Source organism: Orcinus orca, chromosome 2, assembly GCF_937001465.1.
Source record: "Orcinus orca chromosome 2, mOrcOrc1.1, whole genome shotgun sequence".
NCBI classification, from domain to species: domain Eukaryota; kingdom Metazoa; phylum Chordata; class Mammalia; order Artiodactyla; family Delphinidae; genus Orcinus; species Orcinus orca.
The window spans coordinates 56,288,493-56,303,332 of record NC_064560.1 but is presented as its reverse complement, the minus strand read 5'-3'; the positions used below and the strand labels follow the sequence as shown (position 1 = coordinate 56,303,332).

The following is a 14,840-nucleotide window of genomic DNA, read 5'->3' as shown; positions in this document are numbered from 1 at the left end:
TTCCTCCTGATCTCCGCCTGGCTTGCTCCCTCACTTCCTTCCATCTCTGCTCAAACGTCATCTTATCAGAAAGGCCTTCCCTGACCACACCCCATCTCCCATCGAAAAACAAAACCCTCATCTTCTTCCCATTTGTTTTTCTTCATGGCACTTGTTATATATTAATTTTTTATATCCTTCCACCTGGAGTGAAAGTGCAGGAAAGTAGAAACTTTGTCTTCTTAGTGACCCAAGTCGTTTTTAGCACAGAGTTAGCAATCAATACAAATTTGGTAACTGACTGAATGAATATATTAATTACCTAGCACCTAATAGATATTCAAGAAATGTTAGCTCTTTTTTTCCTTTTCACAGGGAAAAGGAAATGATCTGTACAGAATGCCACTATCCCCCGTGATAGAAGAACCAATACTGGAAACAGAGTCAGAAAAATAGGGGACAAAATACTGACATCAGAACCAAAGAAGGAGACAGTCAGCTATTTCGAATGTACAGAGTATCAAGGATATCAGGACTAGTGCTAGGAACTGCATTTATTCTCCCAAAATTCAGACGTTGAAGCTCTGACCCCCAATGTGACTGTATTTGGAGGTAGGGCTTTTAGGAGGTAATTAATTAAATGAGGTCATAAGTGGTGGGGTCCTAATCCAACAGGATTAATGCCTCTATAAGAAGAAACACCAGAGTGTGCTCTAATACCCTGCACCCGTCCACCACCAACCCTCCTCCCTCAGCTCTCTCCACTGTCTGCAAGCCAGGCAGAGAGCTCGCACCAGAATTCCATCTTGCCTATACTTCACCTTGGACTTCCCAGCCTCCAGAACTGTGAGAAATAAATTTCCGTTATTTAAGCCACCTAGTTTGTGGTATTTTCTTATGGCAACCCAAGCAGACTGATACAATTACATATCTGAAAAGGCCCTAAAATTCAGGGTAAGTCAGGACAAATCTGGAAATCAGAGTTTTTCCACTTTTCGACTGTATGGTCACTTATTAGAGTTGTAGATCCTAAAAAAACCTGTATGGCAAAAGCCAAATTATAGTAAGTCGTTTCAGTATAAAGATCCACATATTCCTTGAAGAGTATTTGTGGAAAAAAAATAAATTTTGTCTAGTTTTATTGAGATGTAATTGACATACATCACTGTATAAATACAGCTTAAGGTGTACAGTCTAATGGTTTGACTTGCATATATTGTGGAATGATTACCGCAATAAGTTTAGCGGGCATTCATCATCTCATGCAAATACAATAAAAAGAGAAAGAAAGAAAAAAACTCTTAGGATTTACTCTCCTAACTTTCCTATATAACAGACAGCAGTGTTAATCATATTTATCATGTTGTACATTACATCCCTAGTACTTACTTATCGCCTAACTGGAAATTTGCACCTTTTGACCACCTTCCTCCAATTCCCCTTCCTCCCATGCCCTGCCTCTGGTAACCACAAATCTGATCTTTTTCTATGAGTTTTTTTTTTAATGCATTTAATAGAGAAAACACGGACTATTCATAAAAAGGTGTTAAATGTATGTGCACAACACTATCTTTAGCATCTATAACTCAATGGGCTTAACATTTTAAAGTATGATTGTGGTTTCTGGTCAAAATGGAATCATATGGCACTCAAACAAGTTAACCAGAAAGATCAGTGGGGTTCTGGATCCAGGATAAATTATTTTCCAAAAAAACGTACCTTTTGAATCTTTGTTTAAATCCTTTAGTGTTTCCATTAGCAACACTTGTCAGTATGATTGTGATTCATATGTCCACATTGGAGCTTCCCTGTGACATTAATTATAATATGCTGGATTAGGGATTTATTCTTCAAAGCATAAGAAAAATCTAGTCTCAACTAATAGATTTACCAAAATGAAACATCACTAGCCCCCTTACCAAAGGCTGCTCCAGTTCGGAAACATGCTAAAGAGTTCAGAAATGCCCTGCGTTTGATATGCTGAAATTCGCTGGTTCTTTGCAATTAACGGGCAGATATTCGGTCCATAGCCTATTCGGTCCACACCACTAAGGCCTGACTCTTGCTGGGCTTTTGATCATTTATCTGCTCACTGGTATTTTTACACGTGAGGATAGGCACGAAAAGAAAGGAAGGTAATTTGCTTAATATCTTTTTCCACATTAAAGTTTAATAAAGAGGGTAGAAGTTAAAGTAAATGGAGGCGTCCGGGTTGCCTGGCAACGTCCTCCGTCAATAGCCTCAGCACCCCGTGGAATTCAGCAGCAGGACACCCCAGTCTCAAAGCTTTCCGCACAGACAACCGTGTGATGGGAGAAAAATCTCCCCCAGTGTCGACCTTGAAGGCACCGCGCTGACCGCCTGATCCCAGTCACTGCCGGCTGCCCCGGGCCGCCTTCCCGGTGCCCGTCCCTCACACGCTGGCCGCAGACAGCGTGACCGGCTGAGCCCAGGGTTCCAGGGTCCCCTTCCCCCGCCCCGGGCTCCTCCCGAAGAAGGAAAACGACACTGGTCGCGCGAGCTGGAGGACTAGCGAGCAGCGTCAAGGGGGTTGTCCCGGGGACAGGGGGACCGCGGGGCAGTCGGCACGGAAGCTTGAGCGAAAACCGGGGCCGCCTCCCGAGACCCCTATGACCCCCGCCGGCCGCCGTAGGTCCCTGCTGGCCGCTGTGACCCCCTCGGGCCGCCCCCCGCGGCTCCTCTGACCCCCGCGGGCCGCCGTACGTCCCCGCGGACCGTTGTGGACCCTGCCGGCCGCCATAGCAGTGCTCCCACCCCCGCCCGGACTGGCCTTTCAAGATGGCTCCCGCGCCCCGCTCCCCCCCGGCGCTCTCGCTGAGGGCCGGGCAGCGGCGCAAGGCGCCAGCCTCGCGTTCCGACTCCCGCGCGGCCTAGAGGCCGGCAGCGGCCGGCCGCCGGCCTGCGCACTCCGTCTCTCGGGGCGGGGCGGCACGCCGGGCCCCTTCCGGGGATGGGCCCGGGCTCCTCCCCGCTCGGGCGGGCGCTCAGCCGTGTCCACGCCCGTCAGCCCGCCCGGCCCGGCTGGCCGCAGACCGAGCCCGGGCGGCCGCACGGGGAACTCTCAGCCAGCGGGCGTCGGGAGGCGGTTCCCGGGCCCCGACCGGGACGGGCCGAGCCGAGCAGGCGGCGGCACCATGTTCTCGCTCAAGCCGCCCAGACCCACGTTCAGGTCCTACCTCCTGCCGCCGCCCCAGGTAAACAGCCATCTCCCCGCGGCGCCCTCTCCTCGCGTTTCCGGGGAGCCGAGCACGGGCAGGCCCAGGAGACTGCCCCGTCCCCCGTCCCCCGGACCCCGGCGCGGGGAAACCGCCTTCCCGGGAACCCCGCCGGCTCGGTGGAAACTTGCAAAACTCCGCCGCAGCCGTTCTCGGCTCCGAGACGGGACTCCAGGGAGCGATCGGAGTTAGGATTTATTTAGCCCTTCGCCTGGCGACGGTCCCCGTCGTGACCGCCGGCAGGATCGCATCGCCTGTGGGCACTTAGTGGAAGGGGTTACTTACCTGTCGTAAATGTGAACACCTGGAAGCGGCACTGGCGGTTGTAGTATTTTTATGGCCAGACTCTCAATTCCATCACGAGCAGATCCTTACAAGAGTTCGGTAAAAATGTGTAAGAATTTAAGTGGGGGGAATACGTGGCTGTCGCCTGTGTCATCACCTAGAAAATAAAATTTGCTTTTATCTCTCAGGCGGGAAAAAAGTTTTGATTTTGATTTGTTTTGCTAATGTATTTCAGACTGACGATAATATTAATTCAGAACCGAAGATTAAAAAGCTGGAGCCTGTTCTTTTGCCAGGTAAACATGAGTGTTCTAACAGATACTTTAGTAATGTGTTTTGGCCTAAGATTATTCCACCAGCTAGTACCATGTGGTTAACTTTCCTCATTTACTTTAAACTTTAGCCACTTAAAAATCTAACGACTGAGGATGGAAAAAAAAAAAAAGGATTGGTTAGAACTAAAGGACAGCAACAAAAAGTAATGATTAATTGGTGTTTGTCCTTGAAAACTTAAGCATTGTAGAAAACTGTCAAGAATACCACTACCTTATTTCCTTTTCGTCTCCTGAAATGTTCTTTTTTAAAGCGATCATGAATTGCTTAGGTGGTGAAAGGACTTTTTGCCCTTCTTGTCCATCTGCAATTTCATGCATTCATGGTTAATAATCAGATCACATTTCAATAGTATAAAAAGCGACTTTTATTATGTCTGGGTCTCTATACCAATAACAAAGCTTAGTGAACTTTGAATTACTTACTTGGCAATTGTTTTTTGAAGGTGTCAGCTGTGTTTGCAAATCTTGTTTCAATTTAGAATAGGGCTTCCCAGCAGAGACACTATAGATGTTTTGGGCCTGATAATTCTTTGTTGTAGGGTTGTCCTGTGCATTGCAGGATGTTTAGCAGCATCCCTGGCCTCTACCCCCTAGATGCCAGGAGCACCACCTCCTCTACCTCCTACTTGTGGGAACCAGAATGTCTCCAGACATTGCCAAACCCTTTTGTTAGGGGGTGGGGGGAACCCTAGGGGCAAAATTTTCCCCCTGTGGAGAAGCACTGGTTTAGAACAAAATTGAGGTTAGAAGACCTTAGAGGTAGAAGTAGGAATTGATGGTAAATTGGAGATTAGTTTTAAAGCGTATAATGCATTTATTTGATTGGTATTTTGAGTTGTATAATAATTATATAACAGCTAGGAAGTCAGTTGTTTAATCTGATTATTAGGGAAAGTAGCCAGGAAAGCCTGTTTTAAACATGAAATATAATCAAATACCAGTTTGTGTGACTACTATCAGTATTTTAAAATCTCAGTTGTTACTTAATGCTAAATCTGATAAAATGATTAGAACTCTATAGGTAGTAATTGAACAAATAGGGTAACTTAAAATTTTGTGCTTTAAAATTTTAAATATTAAGTAGGAACAAACAAATTTAAAACATAAACCTATGGTTCCCTATTATAGATGTTAACTCTTAAAATTGTTTTAAACTTTATTTGGGGAGTTAGTTATAACTATTTTCCCTTTATTTTGTTAATGCTTTTTAGCCAAACAGTATGTACTAAATAATCCTTTGTACTTGTCCTGGAAGTGAACAATAGAATTAATAAGTAACCTTTGCTCCCTGTGTGTGCTCTGTTTTGGTCTTAGTCACTCCAGGCATTTAAACAACCCAGCGGCAAACAGTGCTCTTCCTGAATGAGTGCCTGTGAGCTATTGAACTTTGGGTCCTTTTACCCTGAACAGGCCCTGTTCTTTGATTTCCCCCTTCTGATATTTGATTTGATTTGACACTAATAAACCACATGGTCTTAGCTACAAATGATAGTGCTTGATTTTCTTTAGTTAACTTCTATATTTAAGCTTTGCTTGTGAAATTGTTACAAATATCAGTAAGCTCAAAGAACTTTACATTGAGTGATTATCTTTTCTATAGAATTAACTAAAAACTTACCTTTCTGTTAAAAAGTCAGCGTTTTCTGGGGAAGTTGTAAACCCATTTCCTGACTGTCAGTGGTTTACTTGTCTTAGAAATCATAGCTAAGTCTGGATCCCCTGACCTGTGGTAGCTTTTCTTCATTGGCTCTGTGTGTGCATACGTGATGGCTTTGGCCCCCGGATTCTGTTTGCACCTAACCTATTCCTCACAGAACGTTTAGTCAATGCTAAATTAGTGTGTCTTTGCCCTCCTTCCCCACCCCTTCTGTTCTTACCTTCCCATCCTGGTCTTCCCATGCTCTTCCCGTTCTTTCTGTCAGACCCCCCCCGCCCCCCCCGTCCCCCCGCCCCCCCCCCCCCCCCCCCCCGTCATGGTCTCTGTGCCCTGCTTCACCTCTAACCTCACCAACTCCCGCCAGAACCTCTGTTGCTCCCTTTTCAGCCTGTGAAATCTGGAAGACAAGTGGAGAGTAACTGAAGCATTGGTGATCTATAAGACCTGGGCTGCACTAGGGCTTTGCCTAAGAGGGCTTCATAATATAGTTCTGGCCTTCATTATAGTCAGAAACCAAGAGAAAACTTGGCCAAGTCACCTGCGGCTTTGCACAGGCACGCGAAACAAGGAAGTAATTGTTCAGAGGTATAGTGTTGGATGTTATGCTTTGGCAAAATGCCTTGGGTTCAAGGATATCCTACTTCAGTTGCCCAAAGTTTGAACTTTTAATTCAATAAGCAGATGAAAATTGAAACACAAAATCAATTGTTTATTTGCAGTTACCAAGTGCTCTGTTGAACTTAACGAGGCTGAATTTAAAATGATCTTCAGCTTTTATTAAACAAAGAAAACAGAAGAAATTGACTAGGAATTTAATTTAGATTGTGGTTTATGTTAGTAATATTCAGCTTGTCTGGTTCATGAAACTCCTTGAGATGGAGATTGTATCTAATTCAGTTTTGTGGTACCCAGTGTCCAGCATAGTGCATCGAGATGTTGGTTGAGTGAATGACAGTGAAAGGACCCCTCAGACCACCTGCTTAAATTGTTCCCGTAGCCATGCGTGTGTGCGCACATACACAGACAAACAGACCAACTCTCAGGTTTAGGAGGAAGGGGAAAACTCTTACTTTATGCCATGTGTCTTGCTCTCTCCCAAAGCCACACTTCTCAAGAAAATTGTACCTGAGCCTAGAACTGAAATACAGTGCTCTGTCAAAGCACCTGGCCTTTGCCTAGGCTTTCTCTTCATCTTCCCGTCATTACCTGAATCTCATTCTTTGACGATTGTGTTGTGTGTGTAAAATCACCCCAGTCCTTTTGAAAAGAGGGAGAGTATGAATTCTAAACTGTGTATGTGTGTGTGTGTTCCAGCATATGTTTGTGAGAACAGGTGTTGCCACACTAAGCTTGTGTCTGTTTGGGTAGCTGCTGGGCTGGTGGATCCGTTCACTGAGTCTGTGAGCACCTCCTGGGTTCCTGGCTTCATGCTAGCTGGGAAGGTGCTGGAGGAGGAGTGGGCTTGAATTGCAGCAGGGCTGGGGCAAGCTCCATGCTGCCTGTGGACAAGGCAGAAGACTGTGACCTGGACCAGTGGTTCCCAGATTCTAGTCATGGCCTGGCTGACATCAGATCTGGATGAAGTTTTTATCAGCCCTTGGTCAAATTGAGAAAATTAAGAAAAATGCAGGTTTTTTCCATAAAGCTAAATTGATTTGCTTTAAATTCTGAGATTATGTCCTTCCAGCTTCTTTGGTGTAGATATGTTCTTCTAGTAGTAGCTGTGACTTTAAAAAAGTTTTTAAGTTAGCTCTTGTGTAGTTTCCCTGAATTATTTTTGTAGTATACCTGTTTTGTGGAATCTGAACTGGAAATCACTCCATGAAATTATTGTAATATTATAGGTACAATTTAATGAACACTCACACAGAGAACATCAGTTGTTTTATCTGCCTGGAGTCTTTCCACCATCTTCTGAGAAATGCACCCTCTCTCTTCTGACAAATTCTCCTTCCCCATCTCCACCCAGCCCGGGGTTCTCGTGTGGCCAGCAAAGATGATAGCCCACCCCCAGACTGCTAGCATGAGCACAGGTTTGCCTCTGGATGTTTTCAGATTGGTACTGAGGAAAGAGATCCTTTTCTATAGCGCCATCCGTGGCTGAAGCACCAGCAGACTTGTCCAAAAGAATGACGTCACGTGTTGACAGCGGCAGAGGCAGAACACTGAGGGAGAGTTCTGATGGTCCCATTTTCCTTGAAGTCCAGCTGACACCAGAGCCACAGAATATTTCTTTTTGCCAGGCTAGTTCCGGGCATGTTTCTTACACTTTCAACTAAGATCCTTAACTAATATATGATATAGCTTACAGGTTACTCCTCATGACAGCCCTGTCAGGAAGGTACCAGTTTATCTTCCTTTGACAGGTGAGAAAACTATACAAGTCATAGAGGTTAAGTAACTTGTCTAGTGTTGCCCAGCAAGCAAGGGCAGAGCCAGGATTAGGAGCCTGACTCCCAGGCTATGTCTTTAACCACTAAGCAGCAGGGCCTGCCTGACTGTGCTGACACCAGGGTCCAGATTTATGCTTTGGGATTGGATAGCCGGTGGGTTGGATGTTGTCCTAGAGGGAGTGCTCTAGGTGAGGTAAAAAGAGCTCTGTCCTCGGCTCTGCCCTTTCCACAGCAGACAGATTTGACCCAGCTTGACAAGCAACTTTCAAACGATTTCAGCTGCCAGAAAATGGAATGTCTCGGGAGTCAGTGGACTTCCTGTCTCTGGCCGAGCTGAGCAGAGGCTGGTGGAATGCCAACGGCTTTGTCGTGAGGGGATGAGATTTGCAGCGAGTGGGGCTCGGTGGGCTTTCTCTCTCCTCTCTCTCTCTGGGACATGATTTTTTTTTTTTAGTATTTATTTATTTATTTTGGCTGCACTGGGTCTCAGTTGCGGCACACGGTATCTTCATTGCGACATGTACACGGGATCTAGTTCCCGACCAGGGACTGAACTCGGGTCCCCTGCATTGGGAGCACAGAGTCTTACCCAGTGGACCACGAGGGAGGTCCCTGGGACGTGATCATTTTAGGGATCTGTGGGGTGGGAGGGGGATGGCCTGAAGTGCTGTGGCCACGGCCTGAGTTGATGGTTGAGTGGGTACTGACTGCTCATTCCGTACTGCTTGGTAGAGGGGGAGCAGCCGAAGAAGAGGGCTCCTGCCCTGAGTCTCAGTTCACTGGCAAGTGCTTCAGTGGAGGAGAGCCGAGGTTGTGCAGGCTTGGAGGAAGGGCACCTGAGCCGCATTTGGGGAGGGCCTGGCAGTCGGGAGAGGACTTGTGCTCTGCCCCGTGGTGCCCGCTAAGACTCAGCCTCTGTGCACAGGCGAGGGTCGGCTCGGCCCTCCCTCTTCCATCTGCAGTGCCAGCAGCACTTCCATTAGGAGATTAACTAGTAGATCGATAATGAATGCGCTGATTGTCCGAGTCTTTTGTAATCAGATCAGAAAAGGATACGACCTAGGGCCATCCGGAAAATGAAAATAGCCATTGTTGGGCAGCTGTCTTGTTTATTGCTTTTTTTTTTTTTTTTTTACATGTTCACTGTTTGGACCATTTATGTTCTACTGTCCTCTACCTCACTGTACGTCTTATTTCCTCAACTAGATTGTGAATCCCTTAAAGCAGACTGTCTCTTTCAGGTGTTTTTTGTTTTGGTTTGGTTTTTTGTAGATAGGCTTTAGAGATCCTCGTAGACTGAATTTCGTAGTATTTTAACTCTTAGATACCCTGCTTTTGAAAGACAGAAGGCCTTGTAACTGCTCCTTGGAACCATGAACGGTTTATCCAACTGCGGTGTCTTAGCATTGGGTCTGTGCCTCACCTGGACAACCTTCTTCTGAGCGTTTGGAGCTGTCCATTCCTCCAGCGCCTGTTAGAGGACCTCAGGTCACCTCCTTACTCCTGACCTTGCAGCTCCTGCTCAGAAACTCTTCGTGAATCCCCTTAAGGAAAATCCTGCTTAAACCAAAAATAAAATCCAAAGTCTGTAACCTCTGTAGTTTGCTGACACTCACCTTGCTGACCCCTTGCACTGTTTCCCAATGTTGATATCTGCTTCACTCAGACCCAGATGCCTTTTTCCTTATTCAGGCCTTTGTTTTTGTGATCATGTGTTCTCTCTGTCTTAACCCTCATCTGCCTTCAAGATTTTCCTCTGGTTTCTTCCTGAGGTCTGCACTGCTGACCTTCCTCCAGCCCCCATCGTGGGTAGCTCTTACTGGACGTGGTACTTGATTCCATGCTTTTTTGTATCATGCGTGACCCTGTGAGTACCAGGAGCGGCCTCCGATGTCTTGTGCTCATCTTGTACAGAGTTTCAGCTTCCCTTAGTAACTGTTAGGCCACTTTAATTCCTGAAGTTCGCTGCAGCTCAGGTGACACTTGGACTACCCTGGCTTTAATGTTGGAAGTCCTGCACGCCAGGAATCCCCAGTCCCAGGCTGTCTGGGATGGTCACTCACTGAATGTAAAGCCACAGACTGAGCTATGCCTTGGGCCTCTGCACATTCCGTAAGTTAGCTACTGTGTACAGTGAGGCTTTGTCTTAAACTATTTTTCAAGCTAAAATTTATGGGAAAAATTATTTTAATTCATCAAACATGTATTGACTTTCTAAATGTGTGAGGTATTATGAAAGATAATGTGACATAATTTTTGGTTCTCAGGGAGTTAAAAACTTCCCTAGCTATACCATTTAGAGACTTATTAATTTTAATTATATTTCCTTTCTTATTTATCTTTACAGATGAAAGGGTCTTGAGAAAACAAACTTTGATGATTTGTTGATTCCTTCCCAGGTTATAGTAGAACGTCTTGGCCCATCATCTTCTAATTTAGACAATTTTTTCTCTGGTGCTTTTTGCATACCCTGCACTGAAGCTCGCTTCCTGCTTTTTCTTTCGTGCGGCTCCTATCGCTTCCTGCTCGTGGTGTGCTGGCAAGTGCCCGGTGCTGAGGGTCCTCCCACATGGCTGGCAGCACACCGCCCTCCTGCCGGAAAAGCCCAGGAGGACAGTCTCTGGGAGCTTTGAAGCTTCAGTTCTAAGTTTCCTCCTCAAGGTCACTAATTTAAAATGTAGCAAGAACCGTCTGGGCGCTCTTCTGTTTCTGCATCTGTCCCCTCTGGGAAGAGGCGCTCTGAATCCCCTGTTTCTCTCCCGCCTGTGAGCTGGTTTCCCGGCCCGCAGGACTGCAGTTCGTGCCTGGCAGTAGCTGAGGACAGTTCCTACCCAGGGTTTCCGCTTTTTTTATGAAGTATGAGCAGAGAGCCGTGCTGCATGATCCATGTATTTTAGAGAATGGTTCCATGTGAACAAAATTTAGTGTCGTCAACTAAAACTCAAGCCAGGTTAACTTGGTGCTTATTTTATTACATGCTTATGATAATAAGAAGTCCCAGTTCGGCATCTCCCCGGAAATGCCCTCCTTTTCTTCTTTCCCTCCATCCCACCCTACTTCTTTCTATCCCCCAGGCCCATTTCCACTGTCCACTAAGAAAGCTATGTAACAGTTTTCCTTCAAAGACCATAACCCAGTGGGTCCCTATTTTACTGTTGTTGCTGTTGTTTCGTATATTTCTTGTCCATCTTCTTTTCTTTAGTAGTTTTATTTTTAAATAAACTTGGATTTGTAAAAGGGTACAGATAGTTAACACATACTCTTCACCCAGCTTCCCCTAATGTTACTATCTTATAACCTCGATAAATTTAGCTGAACTAAGAAACTAACAGTACTGTTAACTAAGCTGCAAGTTTTATTGACATTTCCCTAGTTTTTTCACTAATGGCCATTATTTTAGCGCCCCTGCCAGGACACCATGTCTCCCTAGTCTCCAGCCTGTGACAGTTTCTCCGTCTTTACTGATGGATGATGAATTCTTTCATCTTGGCTCCTCTATCCTTTTGAAATGTCCTCTCTCTCTTTCTCTCTCTCTCTTTCTCTCTGTCTCTGTCTCTCTTTCTCTCCCCCACCCCCATTCCCCCCTCTCTTTTTCCCTTCCCTACTTTCTGGCATTCTGGAACTATCAGAAGCTCCAGATTCAGTATGTCTTTCCTCTGCCCCAGCCCTGGAGTCAAACATTTCTCCACTGAGTCCTGGTTCATTTTATTGGAGAATGGTATTTAAATACCAAGATCTGAGTGCCGAATGTGGTTTGTTACTGGAGGCGTTTTCAGGAGACAGAGTAGAAAATGAACACATGCACAGTAAGCCATGTATGCACACACCTCCCTTTGTTTCTTTACCTCTCCATCTTTGTATATATTAAGATATACCTGAGTTTATACCGATGTCTCAGACTCTAATCTAGCCCCACAGAGTTCATTCACAGATTTGTGCTTAATTTTGCTTTTTTATGATGGAGAATGGGGAGCAGAGCAGTTAGGCCTGGATTTCAGCTTCACTTCTGCTGAGTGCTGCGGCTCATTGGTGAGAAAGGAATCTTTTGACCTGACTGTGGCAGACACATTCTGGGGGAAGGTTGTTGGTCCTCAGTGCTGCTGAGCAGGCCTCCCAAGCTCTGAGGGCATTGTACCATTGCAGGTGGAAAGTGCCTTTCCTCTGACAGGATATGCCTGAGTACTTCTTCCAAGGCTTGTTTCACATAATGTTAAGAGTTGTCACTTAAGCCACCATCTCTAGCACAGAGCTGGGCAAGCTTTTCCTGTCAAGTCCCAGACAGTAAATGTTTGAGACTTTTCAGGCCGTGAGGTCTCTGGTTGCAAGCACTTAGCTCTGCCTTTGTCCTGTGGAAGCAGTCATAGACGGTACACAAATGAATGTGCATGGATAGGTTTCAGTAAAGCTTTATTTACAAAAACCAGGGGGCTGCATCTGGGTTGGCCAAGCCCTGGACCCATTAAATGCCTTCTCCTCCTTTCATCTTTGTCACATTCTCGCTGCCTTTGTGGACTGGATATGTTACATTTGTGCCCTTGGGAAGAGAGTCGGGTTGGTGGAGAAGTGCTGCCCAAGCACGTGCATCATAAACGTGGTTGGCTGACGGCACTAGTGTGGCCATGTGTCCTGTCCCACAAGCCCTCCATCTCTTCCTTCCCACTGGTAGATTTTGCAGCTCTCTGTGCGTGTGGTAGGCGAGCAGGGGTGGCTCTGGGACAGTTTTCTGACTTCATGTGCATTCACCCGCCAGCACTTATCTCCTGACCCTCTTGGCGCGTGGCCGTGTTACGTCACTGGTTTCTGTCTGTCTGGAACCACTCCTGCTCCATTGGTGGTGCTGGTCTGGTGAACCTGGAGCAGTGAAGTGGTTCATTCACTCGGGTGTTCAGCACTCATTGACCAGGCCCCTGCCCCATGCTGAGCCTTTGCCTTGCAACTAAAATGTCAGCATCAGAGAAAAACCAGTCCATTTTTGACCCTCATGGGGCATGTGATCCTGAGGGTGAGACAGGCAGTGGTTTTGAAATACGTAGAGTATGCATAATTGCAGCTGTGGTCATTGCTGGGAATTACAGGTAAATGATGCTGTGATTGAGGGAGTTAATCTAGGCACGGAGAGTTTTTAAGGCATTCCTGAGAAAGCGATTGGGCTGAGGCAGAAGGAAAGCATATTCCAGGAAATGGGCACAGCATGTGCGAAGACCCCATGGATCTTTGCAGTCCGGCCCCTGAGAGGGACTAAAAGGCCAGTGTGGCTGGAGAGGGAGAATGAGGACAGCGGCGGGGCTCAGGGTGCGGGGGGTGGTGGGGAGGAGGGCGGGAGGCTACGTGGGGGAGGCTTGTCTGCAGAAGAGACAATTACTCCATTGGTCTGAGCCGAGAATTTGACATGGGCACGTTTGAATTTAATCCTCAGGTAAATGTTAGGGTTCTGTTCTTAAAACTCGTCTTGTACATTTAAGAACTTTGAATAAAAGTTATTTTTGCAGTTCAAATTTATTATAACATTTTATGTAAGAGAGAGGATTGTTTTGAGACTCTAGTTGCTCTCTGTGAATTGGTGGGTGTTTGGGGCTTGTCAGCAATGGTTCTGTCCATCACTATTAGAGGTGTTTGTACTGACAGAAATAGGCAAAGTAGCACAGTACCCTAACTCTTCTACCATGGACCCTAGAGAATGATTACTTAAAAATGTCCCTGGGTCTGGTTGCATTTTAGAACTTGAAATTAAGGATTAATGATGACCAAGCTTTAAATCAATTGCAGAAAATTATTCTCTTCAAAGAACATTAAAACTTTTGTTTCAGTTTCTTATATTTATTTATTTAGTCTTCCATTTTAACTCTAAAACTATATTTTAAAGTTTTATTGCCAACTAAGTTATAATGTGAGTGCAGAGGGAAATTCAATTTGTCTTTATGGAATGTATGTTAAAATAAATAGATTGCATTATTAATTTTGAGGTTAATACTGCATTGTTTCTCATACTGAATTGTCTTAGGAAGGAATCTAAGATACCGGTTTGGGAGATCAAGTCACATGTTAATAAAATACAAATACCCCATCAAGTAATACTCTGAAGGAGACAGTGCAGCTTATTTCTTCTCCAGGGCGCCTTTCGGTAAATAAATAATGAGAGACAGCATGGCATAGTAAAGAATGCAGACTCCAGCTCAACCCTTCTGGTTGAACCATCTCAGACCCTTAAGCTCTTTGTGCCTCAGTTTCTGTATTTACAAATGGAGCACGATGCCCCATTGTGACTGTTACCGATGTGAGGTCCTGGTTCAGTGTTTCTTCTTATCATCATCATGAAATCTTCCTTCTAGGTCACACAGCGACTGTTGACATTTTTGGTGTGGTTGTAGCTCACACAATGATATGTTTCTTTTTGTAAAGGAGAAATTGTCGTAAATGAAGTCAATTTTGTGAGAAAATGCATCGCATCGGACACAAGTCAATACGATTTGTGGGGAAAACTGATATGCAGTAACTTCAAAATTTCCTTTATTACGGATAATCCAATGCCATTACAGGTGTGTTTGATTTGTATGCTGTTTAATCGTATCAGGGCTTTTGACTCTGAGCAGTATGTATTATCAATATTATATAAAGCACAGATATGGGAAAATTATAATAAAATTACTAATAAGTGATTAATATAAGTTTGGGAATGTATTATATTAAAATTCAAAATAAAGTTTAAGGAGAATGTTGAGACTTGAGGAGTATAATTAGTGAGATGGTTTTAAGTCACATTGCTGTGTTTATCCTCTGTGATCTTTGCTTATATATCCTTTTCAATAAAGGAGTTATTCTTTCCTTCTAAATATTTTAACCTATCTATAAAAACAAAGGTATCCTTTTTTACTACTCATAAAGAGAAAAAATTATATAGCAAATAATTTCATAGATGCTGCACATTTTACATATTTTATAGTATCTTTAACTAGTA

At 45.0% G+C, this 14,840-nt stretch overlaps 1 protein-coding gene across 3 annotated transcripts in view; it reads left to right on the top strand.

Annotated features, from left to right (window-relative positions):
- The first annotated feature begins 2,859 nt into the window (after window positions 1-2,859).
- MTMR10 (myotubularin related protein 10) overlaps window positions 2,860-14,840 on the top strand; it is a 44,412-nt gene continuing 32,431 nt past the window's right edge. For 2 of the 3 annotated variants that reach the window (XR_004475997.2, XM_033403012.2), the window contains exons 1-3: window positions 2,860-3,194; window positions 3,736-3,796; window positions 14,285-14,421. Coding sequence is in view for 2 of the 3 variants with exons in the window: in XM_033403012.2 (XP_033258903.1) it covers window positions 3,135-3,194; window positions 3,736-3,796; window positions 14,285-14,421 (258 nt within the window). In the remaining variant the exon portion in view is untranslated. The remainder of the gene's footprint in view (window positions 3,195-3,735; window positions 3,797-14,284; window positions 14,422-14,840) is intronic. The other variant, XM_004278354.4, reaches the window with a different exon arrangement.